We start from the raw sequence: 13,596 nt of genomic DNA, 5'->3' as shown, positions 1-13,596 counted from the left end.
TAACTTGAAAAAAAACTATGTTTTTTTTCCCCCCACTGTGTAATTATCTTGTGCAGTATCTCCACGGTATATTTCTTTCTTACAATCCTGATTAGAAGTCACTTGAGTCTGCAAAATACAGAAAACTGGGAGACTAGTCAAGTTATCCTGACTTAACTACAGGCTCTGCATGAGTCGGACATTGGTAGCAGTGAGTACTTCCAGCCTATGGCAAGCTCAGGGCTGTGAGTTGCATGAGTCCTCTCTTACAGAACTGCAGTATCTCACGTTCACCATGAGCTCAGCCCACACGTGGGCTGTTGCTGTGGTTTATCTGAGACGTGGTTACCTTGATTTGAAGTTTAGACATCAATAGTGATTTGAGCTGCTCATGGCACAGCAGAAGGTGCCGTACAGCAAACAGCCCAGAGCGTGTTTGCAGTGCGAGCTGTTACTGACCAAAGCCTGTCTCTCCTTCTCATCACCCGTTTCCTGGGAGGATAAAAACCATATTCAGACTTCACAGCCTGGGGAAGAAGCATGTATTTAGAAGCATTCACAGTTGGGCTGGTTGAAGCTTCAGCTCAACTTATGAATGGAAATGCTGTGTGGATGAGCTTAGGATGGACAGAGCCTTAGCTTGCAGCAGCTTGTCTTAACTTAGTAAAGAATGTGGACCAGGTCTGGAATAGATGAAAAAATGCACAGAGGGTTTTACACCGGCTTTACGAAATGTGTTTGAAAATCATATGAAGTGATGCAATGCTGAATAGAAAAAGGAATCCAGCGCCTCTAACCTTGATACAGAAAGGTGTATAGTGTCAAAAGCTGGATGTGGCTCTGGGCAGCCTGGGCTGCTGGTTGGCGACCTGCACACAGCAGGGGGTTGGAACTGGATGAGCGCTGTGGGCCTTTGCAACCCAGGCCGTTCTGTGATTCTATGATTGTATGAGTTAAGCTCTGTTCAGCCTCAGAGCAGCTGATGGTCTGGGCACAGCTCCTGCTCAGAATGCCTGCACAGCCCCCAGCTGCTGGCCCGCAGTGAGCATGTCTTTTTGGCCTGCAGAGACCCAGCACATCCCGGGGGGAGGACAGACCTGGGGGTGGGCAGGGCTGACAGCTAAGGAGGGAAAAAAAGCTCTTTTAGAGGACAGCGTGTTTTGCATTGTTTAGATGAAGGAGTTTCGTCTTTTGTCAGTGTCTGGGGGCTGGGGAAACGGCTTTTCTTCCTGTGTGCTCAATATTTAGTTTCTGTCAGAAGGGAAAAAATCAGCCTATCTCCGTCTGTGAGTTTAAGGGCTTTTTTGTGTTGCATAACAATTTGTAGGGTTTGATTTTTCCCTGGAAAAAAACAAAAAAAGCATTTTGAGAACAAGGCCCGAGTAACCAAAATATGTTTGTTTTTGTTTAAGTCGCTCGGCAGAGAAATCTTCTCTTGTCTATTGTTGAGAGAGAGGTCTAAATCAAAGGAAAATCCTACATATTCTAAAATATACAGACACTGCTTTGAAAGCGAAGCCAAGCAAAACTTTCAAAGAGCCCTTCTCCCTGATGCAGAAGTTTCGAGTTAGTGGAGTGAGCAGAGCTCCAGTGGAAAGAACCTCCGGAGCAACAAATGGCAGCGCCGCTGCTGCAGGCGGAAGCGGAGGAGAGCATTGTATGAACAGCACGGCCAGCAGCCAGGGGAGGCTGCAGGCTGCGGGGATTGTGTGTGCCGAGTCCGCCCGGGAAGGTCTCCGAATGCTGCGGCGCGAGGGCCCGATGCTCTCGTGTTGGGTGGTCCCTCCTCCCACAAATAACCCTATTGAAAACAGAGGGACTATTTGTGGAGTCATTTGTTTGTCAGGAAAAGTAGGGTTTGTAGGATACGGCCCCCGTTAGCAGCCAAATTCCTGGCTATTTTCTCGTGACTGAAACGCGGCTAGCTGCCGTAGGGATGCACGTAGCATCTATCCGGTTGCTGTTTGAACTCCTGCCACTCTGTGCTCATTCCCCCGTGCTTCTCACTTCCTCAGCCATCCAGAAATGACCTCAGCATCCCACCAGCTCAGTTGAGGAGGCTGCTCTCCTTCTGGCCCCAAATGGCCTTGCTGTCCCCTTTGGTATCAGTTGCTGGTAGCCATCACCGAGCACATCTGGGCACATCATGTGGGTGATGCACCGCCCTGCCTGGCACCCAGCGCATCACCCCAGCCATAAATTCCCCTTCTCAATCAGACCCAGGCACAACCTGACCCGTGCCAGGGGACGTCCCTCCTGAACATAGAATCAGACACATAGAATGGCAGGGGTTGGAAGGGACTTCAAGGATGATGAAGCTCAACCCTCCTGCGGCAGGCAGGGCCACCAATTCTGCATTTAATACAATACCAGGCTGTCCAGGGCTCCCTTCTCGAGAGATGTGCTTAACAAACAGCTTATCACCAAGCTGCAGCTTTGGAAATGCTCTTAATTACTCACACATGCTATCAAAGGGCAGGCCCCCTCCCGGCCCATGCACACACACACACAGACCCGGCACAAGCTCGGCGCCCGGAGCCAGCAGGGATTTGGGGATTTGGGGGGAGCTGTGGGGCCATGATGGCAGTGCCACTGGTCGGGGCGGGGGGAAGCACTTGCAGTATTTGTATTTTTGTGGCTCCCTGTTTTGGTAGCCATCAGTCATTAGTGGTTTCTCTTTTTTTATTTATTTTTTTTTTTCCCTGCCTCACAACTGAAATAAGGACTGAAAGGGTAGATTTGTCCTCCTTCTTCTTTCTCTCTCTCTATTTCTTTTTTTTTTTTTTTTTTTTTGGCTAATCTGAGGCATGCTGCCACATCTGAAGCCACTTGGCTCATTATGGATTTCATGGAAACTGATTCCCTGAAAGTGTTTCCATATGTGTGTTCCCAATATATCCCATCCTCTTCTAAATGGGAGTACAAACTCGCACACGAGCTGGAAATGGCTTCAGGATGTGACAGAGAAGTCATATGACTGGAGTGGCACTGTGTGTGGCCCTTTCTGAAAGACACGGTGTCCTGTGTGCTGGCTCCCATCCTACAGTAGATCCAGTTTCAAAGAATATCTTCCTTCCCGGATTCTTAAAAGTTCTTAATCAAGAAGCAGCAAGAAATCCTCTGTCCTTCATCCTCGGGAGGGACTCATTTTATCTGACCAGGACGTGAAACGAAATTTGGGACAGGGAGGAAAACGAGGGGCTTAAAGGGTGAAAGTATAGAGAAGTGCCAAGGGCTTCCCTCCCCGCCGCCCGCCCCTGTACAACGGATCCAATGGCATTTCTGAGTTGCTAGCATGCAGTGGAAAAGTACAATTCATGACAACATTGGAAACAAATATTTATACTGGACAGTTAAGGCACATTTTTCTTAAAAAAAAAAAAAAAAGTAATAGAGTAGACCGCCAGCCCCAATGTATATTATCTTCCCATTCACTGGATTTGTATGGGATTCTTGTACTGACATTCTCCATTGCTGTATGTTCATCACGGATCTCAGCCCCGTGGTTTCACTCCCTTGATGTATACAACTCTGCTTAGGTTGCTATCCAAGAAAAGCCTCAAATGTTCTTTCTGATGCATCTGGTCTGGGGCTTGCAAAAACCAGCAGCGGCTGAAATCCAGTAGGCAAAAGTGGGAGAGAGCGGAATGGTGAGCAACGTGCGCCTGCATGCATGTTTGTGCCATGCAGCAGGGCTGCTAAAGACTTATTTCCAGGAAATATGACTTCTTGCTCCCAAAGTAACACATGCATAGCCTGAGATTTTAGGGGGGCTTTGGAGATTCCATCGGTTCCTCTCCACCTGAAGACAGCCCAAGGCTGAAGGCACACAGAGGTGGTCATGGAACGTGGCAGCTCCCCACCATGCCAGCCCAGCAGCCACACCATGAGCCCAGGATGTGTTTCTGCAGTGCAACAGTTTGTCCCCATCCCATGCTTCCCGTTAGAAAGGTTTGTGATTCCTGTACAAGGGAAGCTTCACCAGTGGCAATGTCTGTAGATGAGGTGATGCTGGCTTAGGATTTTTCCCAGCTGTTCCCAACGGCCCATGTGAGATGGGCTCTACCCACCATTTCCACGTGTTCGTGTCAAGCTCTCTTGAGGTGCAGTTGGGTGCCTGAAGAGCGTCGCCTCCTTCCAGCAGCATGCATCCCACCCAGCCCAGCTTCTGTGCCGGAGCCCAGACTGGTACAGCACAGAAATCCACTCTGCAGTTAAGCAGTGCAACATTTTTGTTTGGGAAGCATTCTGCTGCTGCATGCATGCTGCTTTAATGGACGCTGCTAATTACGTTATTTATGGGGTGTTTCTCCCAGCCAAAGGTCTTAGGTGCTGTGGCATAAATTCAGTGAAATCATCTATCTGTGAATTAATCAGTGGGATTTAGGTGCCGAAGCCCTGCTACCCACGTTCCAGAAGGCAGCAGCATGCTGCAGGTGCAGAGGGGTGGCTAGAGAAGATGCACCAGAGCTGGGTCCTTGTGTATGCAGTGTGAGGCTCCGAAGGGGTTAAAGCATTCCCCCCTGGCTTTTGTGAGACTGCTGTGCTTAATAATCTGCGGTTTAAATGGTCCCAGCTAGGCCTTGAAGTTAACACCTTGTTGAGGTGAAGGAAGGGGAAGGGGGGGCAGTTCACACCTCTCCTGCTGCTATTGTTTGCAGGGAGACCTGCTGGCTGCTGCCAGGTGGAAAAAATGGGGGGAAGAAGGGAAGAAAAACTGTTTCCTCCCCCTCCCCTTTTTTTTAAGCTAGGGAAAAGGCATTTGAAAACACACCATTTCCGATGATAAAAGCTTCCACAGACAACCCAACAGCCAGTGGAGTGGGCAGGGCTGGGTGCTGTGCGGTGGCCTTACGGCCAATTGCCTGGGGACAGGTGGGTGCCAGGAATGGCCCAGAGCTCCAGCACAGAGCTGAGCACTCGCAGCAACAGCAGGAACTGATGTAGGAGGAGATGTCTGCAAATCCCTGGGAGCATCCCATGGGTGCAGTCAGAAAGAAGTTGGTGCTGAGCCTTTGGAACTGAAGATTTGCCTGGAAGGAGCCATCGTGCCTCCATTAAATGCTGGTGGGTAGGGACAAGGATGTCACAAAATGCAGAGCGAAGTAAACCTCCCCCATGCTGAGGAGGATACCTGGGGAGAGCAAAACAAAACCAGCACTGCCCCATGCAGATGCAGCTCTGAGGGTTCTGGAGGCTGAAACAAAGCACTCAGAAATTGGGAAATCACAGCACTTCCATTGCCTGCACAACATGAAATCAGCCTCATTCTGCTTGTGCATTATATTGCAGATTTTAATTACGGGATCACATGATACTTTTCCCACGGGATTCCTGTCTCATTCATTGCATGAGATGGACAGTGTGAACTTAATGAGCAGCTCTTCAATATTTTGTTTTCTTCTTGTTCTTTGCATTTCCCCAGGCCTTGCTTATTACAGAGCACTGAATTTTTTACTGAGGAAGGAATTCCGAATTTCTTGATGGGCTCTGCTCTAATATTTCTGTACTTGTATACAGTTCATTGCAGTGCAGTGTTCCCAAGAAAGAAGGAGCTTGCTTTAAAAAGAACCCGGAGACTGGATCTGACATGTAAAGTCACTCACTGCTCCTTGTGAATTTGGGAGATAAATAGACAACGTCTTTGTTATAATGTTCTGATAAGTGTCCAGAGGAGATCTGTGTGCCCCTGTGTTGTGATGCATGTAGAGAGCTATCTGTAATGCTGTTTTCCAGCTCTGTCCTGTACACGTTTGTTTGTGTCCAGCTTTGTTCATGGCTTCTCAGAACCCTTAACAAAAGCAAACCTTGCAGAGGAGCACCTTCCCAAACCGTTCTGTGTGGTTCCACCCCACACCCTTTGGGGCCGTGGCTCTGACATGGGCTGTGTCACTCACCAACTGGGTCTTGGTGGGGACAGACCTGAGGATGGGGTGCAGTGTCCCATGGTGCCACTGGTGTTCATTGGCTTTTCTGAAAGTGAGACTCAGCAGTCCTGAACTTCATCCCAGTCTGTGGGCAACTGTCTGCATAGGGGCACAGCCTCTTCTGCCCATTTGTAGGCAGAATGTTTGTGATTTGTTCATATTTGGCTGGGTTTGCATGGCAGCATCTCTCACACAAAAATCACTCCGATTCCAGAGTTCAAATCCTTATTTCAAAGTGTGGAACTGGTACAGCCTTTTAAAGGAAGTCTGCACAGAACTTAAGATTAGCAAAACAATATATATATATTTTCCCAGCAGAAGAGTTTCAGCTGAAATTTTAAAAACAAATAAGTGCATAAATCAGTTTTTGCCCGAGCCAGGTGCCCAGCATGGACCTTGAGCCAGAACATCCAGCGTCTGGCAGAGCTGTGTGAGGCTGAAAGCTGACTCCTCATGTGAAGAGTGCAGCGTGTCTCATCGAGGTGGGATGAGCAGCTGTAGGCAGGCCAGGCTGCAAACACCATTCACGAGTACAGGTGATACTGGTCAATGTATTCAGCTGCACGGAGCTGCGTTGCCTTGGGGTAGTCTCTTCACTGACTTCCAATACCACAGCACTCATTCAGATAGGTATTTCCCTATCAGACATATGTAGTGAGCCAGGGGTCCTTCTGCTCTGTTGTGATGCCTTATAGCATAAAGAGGCAAAGCAAACTGCAGAAATGACAGAGCCATGTGCAACATTTTCAAGTTATGGAGTGATCCTGTATCTCCTTCAAGTTGATGGCAGCTTGCTGCGCCAACATGGAGTTAATCTATTCACAGTTCATTATGATCTTTAATAATTGGAAGTGATTGGTCCGAGGGCTGTAAACCTGGCAGAAATTTGTTGACTTGTTTTCTGCTGACTGCAAGCATGGCTTATCCACTGACAGATAAAGGTGAATGGCTGGCATCTGTAACCTGAAAAAGAGAAATGACTGGGGCACATGGTCTGCTCTGAGCAGAGGAGCTGCAAAGCTGCAGCAGGTAAAATAGGATTTCAAATGCAAACGCAAAGCCATTTCAGTCGGCTGCTGGCAAATTCCCAAGGCCGGGGTTTTTAATGAGGCTTCTGCATCAAAATAAGTGAAACCACATGGAATTTTAATTGTTCTTATTCTAAATCTGAAACACACTGGCAAAGTATTCTCCAACATAGTATCTTACATAATCTTAGTATTGGCATGTTAGTGTTACCACGCTTCTATCCTTAGCCTGTGTCCCTCAGAAAATGTGTGTCCCAACCTATAAATCACAGAACGGCCTGAGTTGCAAAGACCCACAGTGCTCCTCCAGTCCCAACCCCTGCTGTGTGCAGGTCGCCAACCAGCAGCCCAGGCTGCCCAGAGCCACATCCAGCCTGGCCTTGAATGCCTGCAGGGATGGGGCATCCACAGCCTCCTTGGGCAACCTGTGCCAGTGCCTCTTAAGGTTACCCTCTAACATAAAGGTTTTGTTCGGTTTGGTGCTGACGAACACTGTGAGTGGATCAGATGTTACAGGGGCAGGAAGATCTGTCCCTGTGCTCATCACTGTGTTTCTGGCAGCAAGGAGGAAAGGCGATGCTCTGTGCAGAATGTGGTTTCACAATGTTGTGGCCACAGCACAGGGTGGAGGTTCTGTGCTTCACCCATTTATTACACGCTATCACGAGAGTGGGAATTCACAGATGCAAATGATGTTCTTGCTCTGACAGTGGAAAAATTAGCATAAATCTTTAATCCTGCTGGAGAGAGGAGTAAATGAATTATTTGCTTGCACTGTCATGTTGCTATATTGCCAATCAGCGCTGCTGCTTGTGTGCAAGTAGATATAGCAAAGTAGTGCCGTACCCAAAAAGCTGCTTATGTTCCCAGCCCAGCAAAGAGCTAACCATGCATGAATGAATATGCAGCTGGGGTTTGCAAGTCAGAACCAAAGTCAGCCCTAACATGAGGGGAGGGGCAGGAGGGTGGTACAGCATCAGGGAGATGGCATAGCAGTGAGGACAGCAAGAAACTCTTTCAGAGGTTTCTCTTTAAGAGGTTTCCAGAGTAATTTGGAAAAGGAGTTTTAGGATAAACACCATAGAAAACTTCTTCTGGTCTCCAAAAAATATCTTTACACACTGGGGATACAGGAGGCTGAAGAAGGAACAGAACCTATTGCAGGAAGTTATGGAAATAGCAAAAGGCATTTGGGCAGAGGGAAGGTTGGAGGTGTGAGTGTGGTGTGGGAGTGGTGCAGGCACAGCCATGAGCAAGATAAGGAAGCATTATGGTTATTTGGCCTTTGGGTGGGTAAGATTGTGCTTTACAATCAACAGTAAAACCAGTGTGAATTCTCTGGGATGCGTAAGGAGGTCTGTCCTAGAAACACCTAAGCATGATGTGCACAGTTCTGGTCATACAGAGCGTGCATCCATCCAGGCAGTATTTGGATCTAGACCTGAAAATGAGATTGGCTTTTAATTATTGTGTTGATAATTGTAGAATCACAGAATCTTAGAATCACCAAGGTTGGAAAAGACTTCCAAGATCACCCAGTCCCACCATCCACCTACCACCAATATTTCCCACCAAACCACGTCCCTCAGTACCACGTCTACACACTTCTTGAAAACTCCAGGAACGATGACCCCACAACCTCCCTGGGCAGCCCTTTATTATAAATATAAATAGATATAGATATCAGTTGCAAAGAAACCAAAAACGCCGTTGCTCCTCTGCACCCTTGCACTCATACCACTTCTCCTTTGATTGTAGAAGTCTTGTTTAGCTTCTGTCAGGGTAAACTAAAAGCAACTCTGTTCATGTTGGGAGAGTTGCAATAACAATTAAAAAGAAGGGGAAAAAAAGAGTGTAAGCAGTAGCAGATTGAAACTCAGTATTTTGAGCAGCTGGGGAAATTATGTTCTGGCCTTATATTTCCAGATACGTATCAGACCTGTTCACAATATACAGGATTGAGTTCCAAAATTACAGCTTTGAATCTGGGTGGTATCGCCTCTGGGTATTGTTTGCAGTTGGGAACGAGAGCAGTTGCATCAAGCAGCAGAGTGTTTGCTGGGAAGGTACAAGTTATATTACATTCCACGCTGTTGTGGGTGATGATGGAGACAGAGCCATGCACCCCTAGGTCACTGATTCGGTTCCAGATAAAGAGAATAGTAATCATGTTGTCACCAGAGTTAAGATTGGGCCTTTACTGCCTGTGTAGGACCCTGTGCTCTCAATATTGTGAGCTGGCACCTTGCCGCTCCTGGGTTGCAGCTCGATGGGTTAGACTCTGGACTGGCAGTGACCCACGTCCTCAGCCTGAATCCATGCTGTATCAAAACTTGCCCCGCTGCCACCGGGGTATCGCCTGGTAGGATACTGAACTGGAGGCGTAGGCTAAATGGGCTGGGAGAGCAGGGGAGAATGGTGGTTTAAATCCCAAAACCCTGCAAGGCAGCAGGGTTGCCGAACCTGCAGCTGCAAAGGCAAAGGGCTGCAGAGGGCTGCACGGTGCTGCAGGTCTGCTGCCCCCCATGTCGGCAAGGAATAGCACTGCTGCTTTCACATGGAGGCTGTGTGGGGTTTCGGTGTTTGGCACATCGGTTGGCACCCAGGAGAGCCCGCGTTTTCCTTTTAAGTAATTCAGATGGCAGTTCAGCAAGAGGTGGGTGAGCCCTTGGGTCTAAAGTATTGGAGAGCTGTAGTTGTGTCTGCAGTGAGAAATTGATTCTGTGATTATTTTGCTCTCTATACCTTCCTCTCTCCGTCTCTCTCATTCACACATATTCATTGCCTGCCGTGTACTGGCTGAGGTGGTTGCCTCTGTTCTGCACTGCACTTCTCAGTTGGGCTTTTTCTGTTTTCCTTTGTCCCCTTCCCCACACCTTTTTGTTTCCCCGCTTCTCTGGCTATCAGAACAAACTCCTGCCGTCCCTTTCCCCTCTCCTGTCCACCCTGCAGTCTCCAAGCTGCTAACATTTGCTTCTCCGTTCTGCTCCTAAACTCTGGGCGTTTGATGTGGGATTCAAAATTAGGCAAAATGAGTTTACCCACCCCTGTTTTGCGTTAGAATCACATTCACAGCGTTACCATTCAGGCGTTTATAGTAGCCCTAAACTGTGTGGTCTTTTTTCAAGCAGGCTGCACGGGCTGTATAGGAAAACAGCTTCTTTCAGTAGCAGAGTCAGTGCTGGGCTTGTAATTTTCCATAGACAGTGAAGAGGAAAATTTGCATCTTTCCTATCATTTTAGCATCCTGGCCCAGTTTGAAGTCCCTCAGATGCAGCAGATACAATTTCCTACTCATAAGGATAGCTGAGCAGGTGGCTTTAGGACAAGGAGTGGGGCTCGGGCACCCCAGTGTAACTCCATTGGTGTCAGTGGGGCAGCTAACTCGGTGTTGCCAGCTGCCACGCATTTGTTACAAGCTGCACAGCTGCCATTTTTTCTTACGGCCTCAGCTCCTGGGGGCACGTGCTGACATAGAGCCCCAGCTTTCATTTCCATCGAGGCCACGATGAACAGCTGGACACCAGTCACCCAAGCGCACACCCTCAAAGCTCAGAAAGCAGAAGGCAAATCAAACTCGACTCTGCACTGATATTTTTGGCTCTCTTCAGATCTTGATTTTTGAGATGCTTTTTGGGGGGCCTGACTCGCGACTCGGCACGCTTTGGGTTGGCAGTGCCGCTCCTCCATTGGCATCGGTGGAGTCAGAGCAGGGACGATTCTGGCCCGGCGCATGTAGGAGAGGTGTATGACTCTGTTCCTTGCAATGTGTTACTGGGTATGATCTGCTGTTCTTTTGGGGACCAGAAGAAGTGGGTTTTCTTTAAAAAAATAAATTAAATTCTATCATCACTTGATACAAAAAATGGTATTTACGGAATTGTTTTCCCCCATCTTTTGTTATAATTTTTTAGGTGCTTCCGAGCTGGGCCCATTTTCAGATCCCAGGCAGTTCACAAGCATTTCATCCCTCACTGAGAGCCGCTTCTCCAACCCACGAATGCACTATCCAGCCACCTTTACCTATACACCGCCCGTCACCTCAGGCATGTCACTGGGTATGTCCGCAACCACTCACTACCACACCTACCTGCCACCACCCTACCCCGGCTCCTCCCAAAACCAAAGTGGACCTTTCCAGACCAGCAGCACTCCATATCTCTACTATGGCACTTCGTCGGGATCGTACCAGTTCCCCATGGTGCCGGGAGGGGACCGCTCCCCTTCCAGGATGCTTCCTCCGTGCACCACCACGTCCAACGGCAGCACGCTGCTAAACCCAAACTTGCCCAACCAGAGTGACGGTGTGGAGGCGGATGGCAGCCACAGCAGCTCCCCAACCGTTTTGAATTCTAGTGGCAGGATGGATGAGTCCGTTTGGAGGCCGTACTGAGATTGCTTCTGCCCGGCCCGACCTCTGCGAGCCAAAAACCCAAACGGTCGACAAACTACGAAGTGCCTGGCTTTTGTTTCACTTTTTTTTCTTAAAAAAAAAAAAAAAAAAAAAAAAAAAGAAAAAGAAAAAAAAAGAAAGAAAGAAAAAAAAAAAATTGATAGATTTTACCAATGTTTGCAACTGTGTAGATGGGATGATAACGGCCATAAATAACACAAGAGTTAACCAACACAGCACCACCCATGTTTCAGTTTATTTGGATCAAAGCTTTTTTTTTTTTTTTCTTGGAACCGTTTTTCCTTCTTTGATATTTAAAATGTACTTTCTATACACACACACAAAAAAAATTATCACCCCCACTTTCCCACTTTTTTTTTGTCACAAGCATGGTAATGAATAGTGAGTTCTTTTGCCAATGAGGAGAGAATGGACTCCCCAGCTACCAGGACAAACACGGTGATGCAAGGCAAAGGCTGCGTTCCCTTTCATTTTTAAAAACTCATCATGAACTCCAGATACAGTTGCAATCATACAACGTATGGGACCCTGCTCACACACCTAGTGCAATTCAACTAGCTTGTATTGGTGCACATAAGAAGGAAAGCAAAGATCAAGTTGCTTCCAATTTACTTTGTCACATTCAGATGAAAATAGCTGTCCCAAAACTCTGACCGAGCCTTGCTGCAGATAACAGTTGGAACTTCTCTGTGTTCACTCCTTTTTTGTTTTGTTTTTGGGTACCTAAAGAGAACAAGTCTTCGAGTTAGGCTAGACAGCCCCAGGGTTTCCTTTTTGCTTTTGTATCCATTCGTCTTGCCTTCGATCAGCCAAAAACCAAAAAAGAAAACCAAAACCTTTAAGAACGAAACATTATTACTTATGCAAAATATGGAAACGGCAATATATATTACTAGAGCCAAAATGGTATGCATAGTGTTTGTGTTCAGCTACATTCTTTTTTATATTTTTTTAAATTATAAGTGTATAAAATTTGAGGTTGTTTGCGAACATGAATCATCGTATAACTTTAAAAGAATATTTATAATTATTTAATGACATTTGGACCCTTTAAACGTTTCTTAATGTAATGATATATCGACTTCGGTCTCTAAAAGTAGTTTGTTTTTTTTTTTTTGTTTGTTGGCCTTTTATTTTTATTTTTTTACATTTCTACAATGGTGTGAACCTCAAAACTTGACCCAACTCTGAGAAGCAGTCCCAGTGTGAACCGCTTTACAAGTGACTTACAAACGAAACAAAACCAGCCCAAATACTTCCACATCAAATGACTTCGGATGTAGGATCTTCTTTTGTAACTTATGAAGGAAATATTGTGTTCAGAATATTTTATTAGCTGTCAGATTGCCTTCAACACAGTCTTGCCTTTTGATCAGCAGTTGTGGAGACACTGGAAAAAGCGGTAGGAAGGATGAAATATTTTCAACCCTTCCCCTGATTTCTTCCTCTCCCAGGATTCTCAGAACTTCAAAATTTGAAAGTATTCATATTTAAAACATTGTGATAGCTTGGTTTGAATTCTGATAGTTTGTTGGTTTTTTTTTTTTTTTTCCCCCAAAGAAAAATCAAAATCACATACTACAGAACTAACAAGTTGTTGCGTTTCTCAGAAATGGGAGTAAGGGGGAATTGGTGCAACCTTTTCTTGCCCTAGAAATTTTCAACCCTTTCTATGGAACAAAGAAGTTTAAAGTTGAGATAGAAGCTTCCCAGCCTGGAATCACTGAGCACTAGCATTAAATGCTGAACTCCTAAAGACGTTGGGTTTACTTTGCCATACTAGAGAAACAAGCACAAGCTCAGCAATACTCCGCTCTTCAGACCCGGCGCTGAAGACAGTCACCTTAAGGCCACCCTGGGGCTCCCAGGCGTGGTACACTGACGCAGGGAGAATGAATTTAACCTGTAACCCCTTAAGCCAACCTGTCTGCTGCCTAAGTGCCTATTGGAGGTGCACACATTTTGCCCAGCAGGTTGTTTTTCCCTTGCTTGGTGGGGATGCCCAAGCCTGGTGTTGGCTTAGCCCTTCAAAAGGGCTGCGACCCTCCCCTTCTGCCCTCAGCACAGCCATAACCTATGGTCGGGTTGGTGGTGGGATTGATGGCCTTTGAGGTCTTCACCAACCTAAATGACTCCAAATCTAAGCATCTTCCTCAGGGGCCGCGGGCCATGCTGATGTTCCTTGGCTGTGCTTGGGCCGCCTCCAGTTTTCGCAGTGAATCCACAGCAGGCATAGCCACACAGAGCC

The 13,596-nt window shown here is 47.0% G+C and overlaps 1 protein-coding gene across 1 annotated transcript in view; it reads left to right on the top strand.

The window, feature by feature from the left end:
• Positions 1–11,439, top strand: part of RUNX2 (RUNX family transcription factor 2) — an 82,921-nt gene extending 71,482 nt beyond the window's left edge. The window contains exon 6 of the mRNA XM_042832599.1: positions 10,849–11,439. Coding sequence (XP_042688533.1) covers positions 10,849–11,327 — 479 coding nt within the window. The 3' untranslated portion in view covers positions 11,328–11,439. The remainder of the gene's footprint in view (positions 1–10,848) is intronic.
• Positions 11,440–13,596: the final 2,157 nt, after the last annotated feature.

Source organism: Centrocercus urophasianus, unplaced genomic scaffold (genome assembly GCF_019232065.1).
Source record: "Centrocercus urophasianus isolate 14NV4802_14NV808 unplaced genomic scaffold, USGS_Curo_1.0 seq_39, whole genome shotgun sequence".
NCBI lineage: Eukaryota > Metazoa > Chordata > Aves > Galliformes > Phasianidae > Centrocercus > Centrocercus urophasianus.
This window is presented reverse-complemented; position numbering and strand designations above follow the sequence as displayed.